The following is a 15,297-nucleotide window of genomic DNA, read 5'->3' as shown; positions in this document are numbered from 1 at the left end:
TGAATGTAGACAGTACTGCTTTAGTTCAAAGGGGTGTGTTTCAAAAAATGGAGGAAAAGCCTCAGATAGAAGCCCTCCCACCACCACAATGGTGGATAAAAGTGGTTGGGTGATAACCTCACTGGCAAAAAACCTTTAAGCAGGGCTGTCTATGCGAATTTGATAGAAGAAAAACTTTCAACTTATCTTCAGTTGATCGGTACACCGACGGTGGCCAGCGTTTCACAAATCTGCTGCCTCAGGGTGTAACACAATCCGATCAAACTCTTAAACGGGACGCCGAAATGTCTCTCCTGAGTTTAAGAGTTTGATCGGATTGTGTTACACCCTGAGGCAGCAGATTTGTGAAACGCTGGCCACCATCGGTGTACCGATCAACTGAAGATAAGTTGAAAGTTTTTCTTCTATCAAATTCGCATAGACAGCCCTGCTTAAAGTTTTTTACACTTGGGAGTGAAATGGAGGTTTTTTGCCAGTGAGATTATCACCCAACCACCTTTATCCACCATTGTGGTGGTGGGAGGGCTTCTATCTGAGGCTTTTCCTCCATTTTTTTGAAACACACTCCTTTGAACTAAAGCAGTACTGTCTACATTCATATATGACATTTTTGTGTCTTTCTTTCTTGTGAAAGTGTGTTTTGTAATATTATTGATTTTTCACATATCCGAGTTCTTTCTGCTATATACTTAAGTAAAGGATCACTTACAGGTCACTGACCTGGGGGGCCACCGAGGGAGCGGACTGCTGGGCACGATGGACCTATGGTCTGACTCGGCAGAGGCGATGCTTATGTTCTTAAGACTCATCCCAATTCTCTGTAGCAAATCGCTCTACTCTTCAATTCCTTGAGAAATGGCCAGATAACTTCTTTTGAAATCCGCCTTGAACCGCAAGGTATTGGGGGAATAGAAATCACTAATGACAAGAAATCACTAATGACAAGAAATAGATGGCACAATCCAGCATGTTTGCAACCTATCCTTGAAAACTGGAGAGGTACCAGAGGACTGGAAATTGGCGAATGTCACACCTATCTTCAAGAAGGGATCGAGGGGTGACCCCGGGAACTACAGGCCGGTGAGCCTGACTTCAATTATAGGGAAGATGGTGGAAGCTATGATCAAGGACAGTATTTGCGAGCACATCGAGAGAAATGGCCTACTGAGAACAAGCCAGCATGGATTCTGTAAGGGAAGGTCATGCTTAACAAACCTTCTGTACTTCTTCGAGGGAATAAGCAGTCGGGTGGACAATGGGGAACCTATAGACATCATTTACCTCGATTTTCAAAAGGCTTTCGACAAGGTGCCACATGAAAGGCTGCTTAGGAAGCTGTGGAACCACGGGGTGGGAGGGGATGTACACAGATGGATCGAGCACTGGTTGTCGGGTAGACTGCAGAGGGTCGGAGTGAAGGGCCAATATTCTGACTGGCGGGGAGTCATGAGCGGTGTGCCACAGGGATCAGTGCTGGGGCCGTTACTCTTCAACATATTTATCAATGACCTGGAAAAGGAGGCAAAGTGCGAGGTTATAAAATTTGCAGATGATACCAAACTGTGCGGCAGAGTTAGGTCCAGGGAGGAGTGTGAGGACCTACAAAGGGACCTGGACAAACTAGAAGACTGGGCAAACAAATGGCAAATGCGCTTTAATGTGGAAAAATGTAAGGTCATGCATATAGGGAAAAAGAACCCGTTGTTCAACTACAAATTGGGGGGGGGCATTGTTGGGAGACAGCAGTCTTGAGAGAGACTTGGGTGTGCTGGTGGATGCATCACTGAAGCCATCTGCACAGTGCGTAGCAGCCTCGAAAAAAGCCAACAGGATGCTGGGCATCATAAAGAGGGGCATAACAACCAGGACGCGGGAAGTCATCATGCCATTGTATCGAGCGATGGTGCGTCCACATCTGGAATACTGCGTTCAATATTGGTCGCCGTACCTCAAGAAGGACATGGCGGTACTTGAGAGAGTCCAAAGGACAGCAACGAAACTGGTAAGAGGGCTGGAACACTGCCCATACGCCGAGAGGTTGGATAGGCTGGGGCTCTTCTCTCTGGAAAAAAGGAGGCTCAGGGGAGATATGATAGAGACCTTCAAGATCATGAGGGGCATAGAGAGGGTGGATAGGGACAGATTCTTCAGGCTGAAGGGGACAACAGGTACGAGGGGGCATTCGGAGAAACTGAAGGGAGACAGGTTCAAAACAAATGCAAGGAAGTTTTTTTCACCCAAAGGGTCGTGGACACTTGGAATGCGCTACCGGAGGAAGTGATCAGGCAGAGTACGGTACAGGGATTCAAACAGGGATTGGACGGATTTCTGAGGGATAAAGGGATCGTGGGATACTGAGAGAGATGCTGGGATGTAACACAAGTATAGAAAGCTAACCAGGTAATAAGTATAGAAACCCAATCAGGTCGTGCATGTGCAGGACTTCAATGAGAAACCAAGGTGGCAAGGGAGCCCGTTCTGGTGATTCAGACAGGTCGTGACCTGTTTGGGCCGCCGCGGGAGCGGACTGCTGGGAAGGATGGACCTATGGTCTGACCCGGTGGAGGCACTGCTTATGTTCTTATGTTCTTAAGTTTCGGTTCTTAAGTAATAAGGAAGAGAATTCCATATAGTTGGTGCCATAACTGAAAAAGATGAGTTTCTAGGCATATCCAGAAATATTTTCCTGAAAGAGGGAACAGTCAGTAATTACTTCTGAGAGGAGTGGAGAGTTCTATCTGGGACATATTGAACCAAAATGTTATACAACAAAGGAAGGAAGACCTGATGACTGGATCTGAAAAGTATGAATATTGTATTTAAAAGGACTCTGGAATCTGCTTTCAAAAGAGGAGTAACATGATCACATTATGAATGATTAAGTTTCATAGAGGTGTTTTGCACAAGCTGTAATCTATGAAGCTCAGGATTTGGAAGACCTATGAAAATAAAGTTACAATCATCAAGTCTGGAAAATACCAATAGGGGAAAACACCCTCCAGGGCTGCTGAACCGAAACGCACGCAGGTAGGGTTAGTCTCAATTAGGGCACTGGTCTTTGACCAAAGGGCCGCCGTATGAGCAGACTGCTGGGCAAGATGGACCACTGGTCTGATCCAATTCTTATGGCAATTCTTATGTTCTTATGAATGTGACGGAGAGCAAAGAATACGAGGAAATCACTTTAGAAATGGGGGAGTGAAAGAATAACGTATTATCCAATCCCGCACTGCTCCTTGTGACCCTGGGCAAGTCACTCAGTCCTCCATAGCCCCAGGTACGTTAGATAGATTGTGAGCCCACCGGGACAGACAGGGAAAATGCTTGAGTACCTGATTGTAAAAACCGCTTAGATAACCTTGATAGGCGGTATATAAAATCCTAATAAACTTGAAACATAATATCACTCCCAGGATCGTCCAGACGTCTGGTAACCCTACCTTCAGTGTCTCAAGTCATTGCTCTGATTAGGACTAGCCCCTCGCCCTTACCAGCATTGGGACAGCCTTCTCCCATCTCTGTCTAGAGAGAAACTCACTTGTTAAATTTCCGGATATAAATCTTGATCTGGCTGAACTCAGGTCTCTCACTGGGGTCTTCAGCCCAGCAGCGTTCCATCAGGATTGCCAGTTCCTCACTATGAAAGCTGGTGTCAGTTGTGGGTCGGAAGTAGGGCCTCTGGCCATTTCGCACCTTCTGCACAATTTCTGCCAGGGAATGAAGGAGAAGAGGCATATGATTATACCTTGGAGAAGTGTAGTAAAAGGGAAAGTACAGTGTATGGAACCCCCTCCCCCCCCCCGAGACCCGAGAGACAGAGGAAGTAAAGAAAGAACAGCAAAGAGATAAGGAGAGAGAGACATAGGGACAAAGAGCAACAGACAGTGTAATGGTGTAGTGGGGTAAATAAATCTCACATAGGGCTTAGCAATCAAAGCTCTACTAACTCCTAATGGAAATGGGGAGGAAAAAGCTTCTGCCTGTTGCCGGGAGTCCCAGCTGCCTATAGTTAGGAAGCCTGGAGTCTCCGAAAGAAAATCCCAGCAGCAGGAGAGATGAAGAAACATCTCATGTTCCTCGAAGCTGTTAAGCATAGGCTGTGAGCTTAGCTGCAGTGCCTGAAAGCTTCATGGGCTGTTGGGACCTTTGGCAGACATAGTACATGATGGCAGATAAAGACCTGCCTGGTCCATCCAGTCTGCTCAACAGTCACTTTCATTATCAAGGCAATGTTGAACCAACAATCCAGTATATTATTACATTTTACCCACTATGTTCCACTATAATATGTCGTCTCTCCCCCTCCCTGAATAGGCCAGACCTCTCCTCATATGATATGAATGTGGTCTGGCATCGGCTTCACTTCCCCACTACTACATCTGCCATTTAAGCACTACTCTTGTGCATCGTAAACAAAAGTATAGCTGCTGATCTGTCAAGTATTGCTTCGATACTATCCTCTTTGTTATTTAAGGATCCATTGTATCTACAGTGGTGCCTCGCATAACGGACGCCTCGCACAGCGAACGCTGCGCATAACGAACTTTTTGTCTTGCTCCCTATAACGAACTTCGTTTCACACAACGAAGTCGCCCGAGGGGCCCGGGGGGGGGGCGGAACTACTCTCGCCGCTTCCTAATGTGAGCCGGGAACAGCAGCACCCTCCTGTCTGAATGCAGTGTTCCATCATCTCCCTCCACCTTACCTTAGATGCCGAGTTTTCCGGCTTTCTTTTTCGGCCAGCCACACACTTTCAAAGAGCAGCACATGCGCGCATGCTCTGTTGTTCAATCTTCTCCTCTGACGCAACCGGAAACCGGAAGTTGCAGGAGAAGAGAACATTGATCAACTCCAGCAGCTGCGCGTGCACAGCTTTTTGAAAGCGTGCGGCTGGGTGAAAAAGAAAGCTGGCAAACTCTGCATATAAGGTGAGGTGGAGGGAGGGAAATGTAGGGCTGCAGAACGAATTATTTTGTTTTACATGTATTCTTATGGGAAAACAGGGCTGCAGAACGAATTATTTTGTTTTACATGTATTCTTATGGGAAAACGCGTTTCACACAACGAACGTTTCACATAACAAACTTGCTCCTGGAACGGATTAAGTTCGTTGTGTGAGGCACCACTGTATTTCATACATTTTGGTTTTTGTCTCCACCACCTCTACCGGGAGGCCATTCCAGACATCCAACACCCTTTCTGAATAAAAGTGTTTCCTGATGTTGCTCCTAAGTCTACCGCCCCAGCCACAACAGTTAAGACTTTAAAACGGGTATGAACATTACTTAGAAATACCATTTTGGAAGCCCAGACCAGATGTAATCCATGTATTAACAAAGGTGAAAAGAAGAGCAAATGGCAGCCAGGGTGGTTAAACTGGAAAGTGAAAGAAGCTATTAGCCAAAAGAACACCCTTCAAAGAATGGAAAAAGGATCCAAATGAAGAAAATAAGAACCAACATAGATGCAAAGCATTGATAATGAGGGCTAAAAGAGAATGTGAACAAAAATTTGCCACAGAGGCAAAAGGTCACAGTAACGACCTTTTCAGGTTAATCAGAAGCAGAAAGCCTCTGGTGGACTCTGGGGAAACGCTAGTTCATCAGGGAGCAAAAAGGGTACTGAGTGAGGACAAAGCCATGACAGAGAGTCTGAATGAATTCTTTGCTTTGGTCTTTACAGAACATTTAAAAGATCTACCTGAACTGGAAATGGTTTTCAAGGGTGAGGTGCAGAGGAACTGAAAGAAATATCGGTGAACCTGAAAGACGTACTGACCCAGATCGACAAGTTAAAGAGTGATATGTCACCTGGACCAGATAGTATACACTCCAGGGTACTGATATAACTCAAACAAGTAATTACAGATCTGCTGTTAGTCATCTGTAACCTGTCGTTAAAATCATCTGTAACACCTGAAGATTGGAGGATGGCCAATGTAACACTGATTTTTATATAAAGGGTGATCTGGAGTATTGCGTTCAATTCTGGTCTCCTTATCTAGAAAAGGTTCAAAGAAGAGCGATCAAGATGGTAAAGGGGCTGGAACTCCTCTCATATGAAGAAAGACTAAAACGGTTAGGGCTCTTCAGCTTGGAAAAGAGATGGCTGAGGGGAGATAGGATTGAAGTCTACAAAATCCTGAGTGGAATAGAATGGGTACAGGTGGATCAATTTTTCACTCTGTCAAAAATTACAAAGACTAAGGGACACTCGATGAAGTTACAGGTCTTTAAAACCAATAGGAGGAAATGTTTTTTTTTCTCAGAGAATAGTTAAGCTCCGGAATGCGTTGCCAGAGGATGTGGTAAGAACGGATAGCGCAGCTGGTTTTACGAAAAGTTTGGACAAGTTCCTGGAGGAAAAGTCCTTAGTTTGTTATTGAGAAAGGCACAGGGGAAGCCACTGCTTGCCCTGTATTGGTAGCATGGAATATAGCTACACCTTGGGTTTTGGCCAGGTACTAGTGAGAATGGGCTACTGGGCTTGATGGACCATTGGTCTGACCCAGTGAGGCTATTCTTATGTTCTTATGGTAAGTCTGACTTTGGTGCTGGGCATGATAGTGGAAATTATTATAAAGAATAAACTACAGCCCTGTTAGACATACACAGCGCTGTACATTAAACTTGTAAGAGACAATCCCTGCTCAATAGAGCTTACAATCTAATTAAAATAGACAAACAGGACAAATAGGGGTTAGGGAATGATAAAGCAGACCTGGGTAATTTATAACTGAGTGGGAGTTAGGAGTTAAAAGCAGCCTTGAAAAGTGGGCTTTTAGCCTAGATATGGAGCTTGACGTACTAACTCAGGCAGTCTGTTCTGGACATACGGTGTAGCATGATAGAAGGGACGGAGTCTGGAATTGGGAGTGGAGGAGAAGGATACAGATCATTTATATCCCGTAATCATCTCCTGAAGTAGGGGTCGACTCGGTTGACATAAGACTTCAATAAACAGGGAATCAGTTTAAGCCCAATTCTTCCTCTTTTCTTCCCTCCCCTCTCATCCATCCCCTTGTGTAGCAGAATCCCACCGACCCTCCCATCGTGAGACCGACATACCTACATTCTGAGGCCTCCTAAAGCAGCAGGGGTGGGGGTTGCTGAATGGACGAGTCCGATTTTTTTCTGTGAATTGGGCAGCACTAGTGTCAAGGATGGAGTCGGGGAGTGTCGGATTCATTCGGGGGGGGGGGAGGGGGGTGCAAAATAGGCCTGCCTCAGGGATCAGGTGTATGGATCAAAAATACTTCTCATGAGAGATAGCCTTTATGGATCGCACACAAGTAGACGGAAGGGACACAAAAGCAGCAACAATCCCTCTCATGAGTGCCATTTTCGCTCCATATACATGACCCCTGAGGCAGGCCTATTTTGCACCAAAACACAGTGCTGTGTCTGGTCAGTTTGAAAACTCTACCAATGTTTATCTGAAATATGTAGAGACTAGTGCAATGACCTTTTGGTGTGCTGTGGTGAAATTATGGAATTCACTGGTAGGGTAATTAAGGAAATGTGCTGATAGAGGAACATTATAGGGTCTGACTTGTCTTGGCCGACGACTAGCTATAAATTTAAATTCTGATGTTTTGTCTCTCTTTTCTATTGTTTGTAAGTATTATGTATGTGGATATATTGTAAACCGCCTAGGATTCAGATGGTACAGAGATTTTAAAAATAAAATAAATAAGAAATAAATTATGGACGGACATAATAAATGTTTATTTTATATAAACCTCTTGGCTCCTTCTACTGTGGAACATCTGTTGTCCCATCCTCCTCTTTGCTTTTCTCTTGTTGGTTTCATGAAAGTGTCTTCTGTTGGACTCCTTGTCAAATGGAATTTGATTCAAGATTCTTTATTTTTGATATACCGTCTATAAAACTACGTGTCTAGACAGGCATCTAAAATCTCCGCCATATCTCTCAAATAAGCAATTTAGGTATTCCTCACGGAGATCTTCTCAAAAGGATCAGTTTCAGCTATCAGGCCTTAGGCAGGTTACACTAGATCTTTCTCTTTTGCTGGACCTGCTCTTTGGAATTCAAAATAGGTTTGTTTTAACAACATTATGGACCCACAAACCACTTATAATATTGTGGACTCGTGAACTAGTTAGTAGTTTGCCATGGTAAGTTTCTATTTTTGTATAATTTTGTATTGCTGTTTATTTTGTTGTCATAATGAACATTCATTAGTAATTGTTGCACTTTTCGTATTGTACATCCCTTAATACCTGTGTCAGCAGCGGTTAGTCCAATGTCCTCAGGAAGTGACGGAGACCCCTCTCTCTCTCTCTTGGTCTAGATGGAGATCCTTACCTTTGGGGCTAAGGTCCATGCCCTCGATGAAGAAGCAGCCATTACGCAATGCAATCTCCTGCAGGATGATCCCAAAGCTGTACACATCGCCTTTCTGGGTACCTTGTGGAGGCATCCTCCCCCTGCGTAAGAGCTCTGGTGCTGTCCACAACTTCTCTGAGATAAGGAAAAGGAAGAGGCTACAGAGATGGTACAGCAAAACACTCTCCCTCACCATTACTTAGGCAGTGTCCTCAATATAAAGTCTAGGGTTCATAATCTTCCTATAAAAAAGCCTATATGGCCCTTCCTTTCTCCGCTCCTCCACGCAGCTCTGCCTTTCACACCTTCCTGCTCTTTGTAGCACTGCTAAGTCCTCCTACCATTTTATAAGCTGTCTGGTGAAGACACTGTATATTATTGCCGCCCTGCAGCCCCCTTCCTACACATCTGCCAATGTACCTGAATGCTGATAAAATTGAAACTCAGATAAAGCTTTTCCAGACTCAGCCGTCTGACTCATACGGACGAGCACAGAGTGGTTTCCGAAACTCACTTGCATACATGGCGTATGTATCCTCCATGTCACAGCTGGAGCGAAAGCTGGCCAGGCCGTAGTCTGTGATCTTCAGCACAAAACGACTATCTACCACACAGTTGGAAGACTTGAGGCTTCCATGGGACCCTATTAAACTGTTGTGTAAAAAGGACATTCCCTGCATCCAGAAGAGGAGAAAAGAGCATGTGAGAAAGTCATATCAAGATGCTGCTCCAGAAACCTGCTGTGAATGCCTGAAGAGTCCTCTTGCTTCTCCAGCATCTCTGACTTCGGAAAGAGAAAATGCATAACATGACAGGAAACTGCTGAGGAGGAACAAGAAAAGCCCAGATAGCCACTACTTCCTGTAGAAAAACCTCTTTATAACATTTCCTGACTTAGGTTTCTTGCTTATAGAGTTAATGTGTACAGACAGTATCCTCTTTTCCAATTCCATGAATTGATACACACACACACTCACATGCACACACGCACATACATGGAGGGGTATTTTCAATATGATGTCTAAGTCCAATTGTGACGTTTTGTGAAAAAAGTTTAGAAATCGAGACATGAATAGAGCAATTTTTGAACTAGAAAAATGTCTATTTTTTGTTTTGAAAATCAACATTTTCTACATATTTTTGGGTGCATCTTTGTTTTGGTACCATTTTTGAAAAAAAATCATCCTAGAAAAGATGCACAAAATCACGCCATTGGAATATCTTTTTTAGTAGACTGGCCAAGCTGACATCCCACATGGAGCAGTGGGGAAACCTTATGTTATGGAATGTGCCCCACTACATTAACCCTGCAGGTGTCATCTATATGTAGGTACAGCAGGTGTTTAATGGCAATTTGAGTTGGATATGGCCTTGGTTTCCTTCTCTACAGTCTTCTGCACTAACCACTTGGGGCCAGCTTGCTGCTCTAATGGGAATGGCCATCACATCTGAAGCTGGGGATCGAGAACAGTGGTGGATATTTCTTCTGAATACGGCAGCACAATTGAAAGGCAATCTCTATAAGTGATTAGTTGAATTAGAATGATGTCATAGTGATGTGGCATGCTAAGATCTGAAATAACATCTTTACCATTTATTTAGAAAAGAACGTTGATGGAATTTTTGTGTGAAATGTAGGGTTTTCTCTGTTTCCTGAAGCAGAATCTTTGAAACATGGTCATATCGACAAGACAGTGAGAGGATTTGTGAAAGATAAGAATTGGATAGTATTTTGTAAGTTTACTGTTTAAAGATTTGAGTATGGACTTCATGAATCACACTGACCATGCACAGATGGGTTAATGATGAAAAGGGGCCAATGGTACGTTACAATCTATGAGCACATCCAGCAATTCAAACCCATCTATTCTCTAAAAAATTATCTGTATAAGAATTTATTTATTTATATTAGACATTTGTTTATTCTTAATCCATGATAGAAAATTCAGTTACTATCAATGATCTTTGTGTGTATAATAAAAATTAACAACACTTAAGATAAAACTTTTTAAAAAGCCAAGTCACTAATTGTTTCCTAAATGTCAAGTAATTAGATTGAGTGAAATGAGTTCCAGATTCCCAGAGCTACTTCTGTAAACCGTCACTTGCTGGCTGATTTGGATTTTCTTTGCCTACGTCAATTGACTCTGAAAACAGTGAGAAGATCGAGATGATCCTGAGTTTCTTTAGAAAGTCATTTAAGGTCTTGAAAGACAGACAAGATCATTTCAGTTCTGGCCAAAAGGTGTTGCTCCATAAAATTTATTTTTTTCTTGCTGCCGCATTTAGCAATAACTGAAACTTATCTAATACTTTCCTAAAGTTTCTTTCTCTTGTCCTTGCTGTCTACAAGCAGCAAGCTCTGAATAGCTCATGGGACCACCACAACTATGATGGTTTCCATAGCAGGTGCCGGGCAAAATGGTAGAGACCATTATAAAGAACAAAATGTCAGAACATAGACGTAAGTATGTATTAATGAGAGAAAGCCAACATGGTTTTAGGGCCTCTTCTATCAAACTGCGCTGCTCCCGACGTTCATAGAGTTCCTATGAGTGTTGGGAGCAGCAGGGGTCATTCAGTGCGGTTCTCTGCGCTAAAAACTGTTAGCGTAGTTTGACAGAAGAGGCCCTTAGTCAAGGGAAATCTTGCCTCACCAATCTACTACATTTCTTTGAAGGGGTGAATTAACATAAGAATTATCACTGCTGGTTCAGACCAGTGGTCTATCGTGCCCAGCAATCCGCGGCGGCCCTTAGGTCAAAGACCAGTGTCCTATTTGAGTCTAGCCTTACCTGCGTTCGTTCTGGTTCAGCAGGAACTTATCTAACCTTTTCTTGAATCCCTGGAGGGTGGTTTCCTCTATACTAGCCTCCGGAAGATCGTTCCAGATTTCTACCACTATCTGGGTGAAGAACAACTTCCTTACGTTTGTATGCAATCTATCCCCTTTTAACTTTAGAGAGTGCCCTCTCGTTCTCTCCACCTCGGAGAGGGTGAACAATCTGTCTTTATCTACTAAGTCTTTTCCCTTCAATATCTTGAATGTCTTGTCTCAATCATGTCCCCTCTCAGTCTCCTCTTTTCAAGGGAGAAAAGGCCCAGTTTTTCTAGCCTCTCATTGTAGGGCAACTCCTCCAGTCCCTTAACCATTTTTGTCACTCTTCTCTGGACCCTTTCGAGTAGTGTCCTTTTTCATGTGCGGTGACCAGTGTTGGATGCAGTATTCCAGGTGGGGGCGCACCATGGCCTTGTATAGCGGTATGATAACCTTCTCTGATCTGTTTGTGATCCCCTTCTTAATCATTCCTAGCATTCTGTTCACCCTTTTCGCCACCACTGTGCATTACGCGAACGGCTTCATTGACTTGTCTACAAGTACTCCCAAGTCTCTTTCCTGGGGGCTCTCTCCGAGTACAGCACCGGACATCCTGTATTTGTGCATATTATTTTTGTTACCAACATGTAACACCTTGCACTTATCCACGTTGAACCTCATTTGCCATTTTGCGGCCCATTCCTCTGCCAGTTCTCTTAATTGTAACTTTTGTTCCTGGAAATGTCCAGTTATCTTCTGATGTAATCCACTTAGAACTGCAAGGTACAGGCGGAATAGAAGTCAGTAATGTAATGTAATATAAGTGCGTTTATGTCCTCACTATTCTGAATAACTTTGTATTGTCCGCAAATTTAATCACCTCACTCATCGTACCAATTTCCAGGTCATTTATAAATATGTTGAAGAGCACGGGCCCGTGCACCGAACATGGGGATAAAGGTGAACCAGCTGATAGTGTATTTGAATTTTCAAAAGGCATTTGACAAAGTACCTTACGAAGGACTTTGGAGGACATTGGAAGATATAGGATAGGAGGTAATGTCCTACTATGGATTAAGAACTGGTTGAAAGACAGAAAACAGAGATTGGGTTTAAATGGTCAATATTCTGAATGGAGAAGGGTAAATAGTGGAGTTCACAGGGGGAGGGGTGTCTGTGCTGGGACTGCTGCTTTTTTAACCTATTTATCAATGATCTAGAGATGGGAATAACTAGTGAGCTAATTAAATTTGCTGATGACACAAAGTTGTTAAATCGCAAGAGGATTGTGACAAATTGCAAGAGGACCTTGTGAGACTGGGATTCTGGGCATCAAAATGGCAGATGACGTTTAATGTGAGCAAGTGCAAAGTGATGCATGTGGGAAAGAGGAACCTGAACTATAGCTATGTGATGCTGGGTTCTGTGTTAGGAGACACTGCCCAGAAAAAGGATCTAGGTGTCATCGTTGAGGCTACGTTGAAACCCTCTCTGCTCAATGTGCAGCGGCTGCTAAGAAAGCAAATAGAATGTTAGGAATTATCAGGAAAGGAATGGAAGACGAAGATGAAAATGTTATAATGTCCTTATATCGCTCTATGGTACAACCACAACTCGAATACTGTATGCAGTTCTGGTCACCGTATCTTGAAAAAGATATAGCAGAGAAGGGCAACAAAAATGATCAAAGGGATAGGTCAACTTCCCTATGAGGAGAGGCTAAAGTGGCTACTGATCTTCAGCTTGGAGAAGAGATGGCTCAGGAGTGATAGGATTCAGGTCTATAAAAGAATGAGTGGAGTGGAATGGTAGATGTGAATCGCTTGTTCACTCTTTCCAAAAATATTAGAACTAGGGAGCATGTGATGAAGCTACTAAGTAGTAGATTTAAAACAAATTGGAGAAACTATTTCTTCACACAACGTGTAATTAAACTCTGGAATTCATTGCCGGAGAATGTGGTGAAATCAGTTAGCTTAACAGGGTTTTAAAAAGGTTTGGATAATTTCCTAAAAGAGAAGTCCATAGGCCATTATTGAGATGGCTTGGGGAAATCCACTGCTTATTCCTAGGATCTGTTTTACGATTTGTGATCTAGCTAGATATATGGGACCTGGGTTGGCCACTGATTGAAACAGGATAGTGGGCTTGATGGACCTTTGGTCTGTCCCAGTAAGGCAATTCTTATGTTCTTAAATGGGGTGAGGTTGCCAGTGCCGGCACTGACCATCCTGGGGCACTGAGGGTGGGGGCAGTCCGCCCTTGGTTCAGCCCGTGAGATGATGCTTCGAGCGAGGGCTGGTATCACGGTCCCACTTTGGGAACTTCTTCCAGCAGTGGCAGCATTCAGAATTTGATGTTCATGCCTTCCTCTCTGTTGGGTCCTGCATTCGTGGAAACAGGAAGTAGGTGGGACCCAGCAGAGAGGAAGAGCCAACGCCAGCAAGAGTAGCAAGTTCTGAATGTTGCACTGCTGACTGGGGTGTGACAAAGAGAGAGAGAGAGGGGTAGGGAGCAGAGGGGATGGGAGGAGGAGAGAAAAGCTGCACCCGATTGGAGAGAGGGAGAGAAGGGGAAGCTTATGTTTAAGTTACAGGTATGAAAAAATGAATGCCAACATTTTAGGGCATTCTAAGATATTTAATTTAGTTTGGGGTCCATTAACATCTTTTGTACAATTGTTATAGTTTGCTTAGCCTTCTTTTATTGGTGTAATTCAGACATATCCGGGGGAGGGGGTGGGGTGGGGATGTATCTTTAGGGTGATCTTTAAGGTAATTGTGGGGGGAGGGGGCATATATTGTTTTACTAATACTGATTGTATTGAAGTGCTTATTTATTATTACTGATGTGAACATTGTGTTGTACTTTTTGTTAATAATAAAAATTAATAAATAATTTTTTTTTAAAAAACCAAAAAAAACCCCAAACTATAATTGTTAATAATTTTATTGTATATAACCCATGCAGAACTGTGGATGCTGCAGACTATAAATCTTTAAATAAATAAATATAGGAGACACCATAAGGGCTATTGTGATGTATAGTTGGGTCCAGTAAGTTTTGGGTGTGTTTTGGAAGGCTCATCATACACTATAAGGGGGTTATGGTGAGATGTGGCATCCTTTAAGTGAAGTTCACTGCAGTGCCCCCTAGGGTGCACCACTGCTCTGTGTAGCCAGTCTACTAAAAATGCTGGCCCCTCCTACATCCCAATGGTTTCTTTTGTGCGTTTTTTTCCCCCCCGTAAATGGTTCAAAAAGATAGATGCACATCTGAAAAATGACCATTTTTGACAAAACAAGATAGTTGTTTTGCAGTTTTAAAAATGGGCATGTTTGGTACTGGATTTTTGTATGTCTTCTACAAAATGTCCAAACTCAGATTTGTATATGTGGCCACAGGTTTAACAAACTCAGATTTGGACATCATATCAAAAATGGCCCCCCTATGATTTTTCAAGGATAGGTTCTCGATCTGACAAAATTGCCATTTTAAGCCAATCAGAGCCTTCGGCCCCTCCCAATGCACCCCAAGATGCAATGGGAAGGGGAAGCCCCGTCATTTGCAGCATGCGGCCCTGGAGTGAGCTTCCCTCCTGCCATTTCTCATTCGAAAGTACAGGGGGCGGGGGTTCTGGGGATGTGGGAGGGGGCCCAGGAATGTTGAGGGGATGTGGGGGGTGGAGATGTCAGGAGAGGTTCAGGATGTCAGGGGGATGTCGGGGATGTCAGGAGGAAGGGTGTAGGGCTCTGCAGCTCAGCTGATCGTGGCAGGGGAAGCCCCATCAGCTGAGTCACCAGGAATCCCTGAAACTGATTCAGCTGATGGGGATTCCTCTGTCGCGATCAACTGAAAGGAAGCCTACGGGTTTTTGGAGTTTTTCTGCTCTTTGGGTAGTGGGAGGGGGTTGTGATCACTGGGGGAGTAAGGGAGGGGTCATGCCTTAAATCCTCCAGTGGTCCTCTTGTCAGTTTGGGCACCTTTGTGGAACTTAGACGCAACTCAAACAGGTCTAACTGCTGGCATCTAAGTTCCCTCTAGGAAAGCTTTGATTATAGTTGGAGTATGTCAAGGTTGAAATCCACCCAATTCCCACCTATAACACACCTCCCAAGACGCTCCTTTGAG

At 43.7% G+C, this 15,297-nt stretch overlaps 1 protein-coding gene across 1 annotated transcript in view; it reads right to left on the bottom strand.

Annotated features, from left to right (window-relative positions):
• The window catches only part of NPR2 (natriuretic peptide receptor 2), a 241,568-nt gene that overhangs the window by 25,382 nt on the left and 200,889 nt on the right, over window positions 1–15,297 (bottom strand). The window contains exons 13-15 of the mRNA XM_033936992.1: window positions 8,863–9,022; window positions 8,328–8,483; window positions 3,539–3,707 (exon numbers count right to left, since the gene is read on the bottom strand). Coding sequence (XP_033792883.1) covers window positions 3,539–3,707; window positions 8,328–8,483; window positions 8,863–9,022 — 485 coding nt within the window. The remainder of the gene's footprint in view (window positions 1–3,538; window positions 3,708–8,327; window positions 8,484–8,862; window positions 9,023–15,297) is intronic.

Source organism: Geotrypetes seraphini, chromosome 1, assembly GCF_902459505.1.
Source record: "Geotrypetes seraphini chromosome 1, aGeoSer1.1, whole genome shotgun sequence".
In the NCBI taxonomy this organism is placed as follows: Eukaryota; Metazoa; Chordata; class Amphibia; order Gymnophiona; family Dermophiidae; genus Geotrypetes; species Geotrypetes seraphini.
This window is presented reverse-complemented; position numbering and strand designations above follow the sequence as displayed.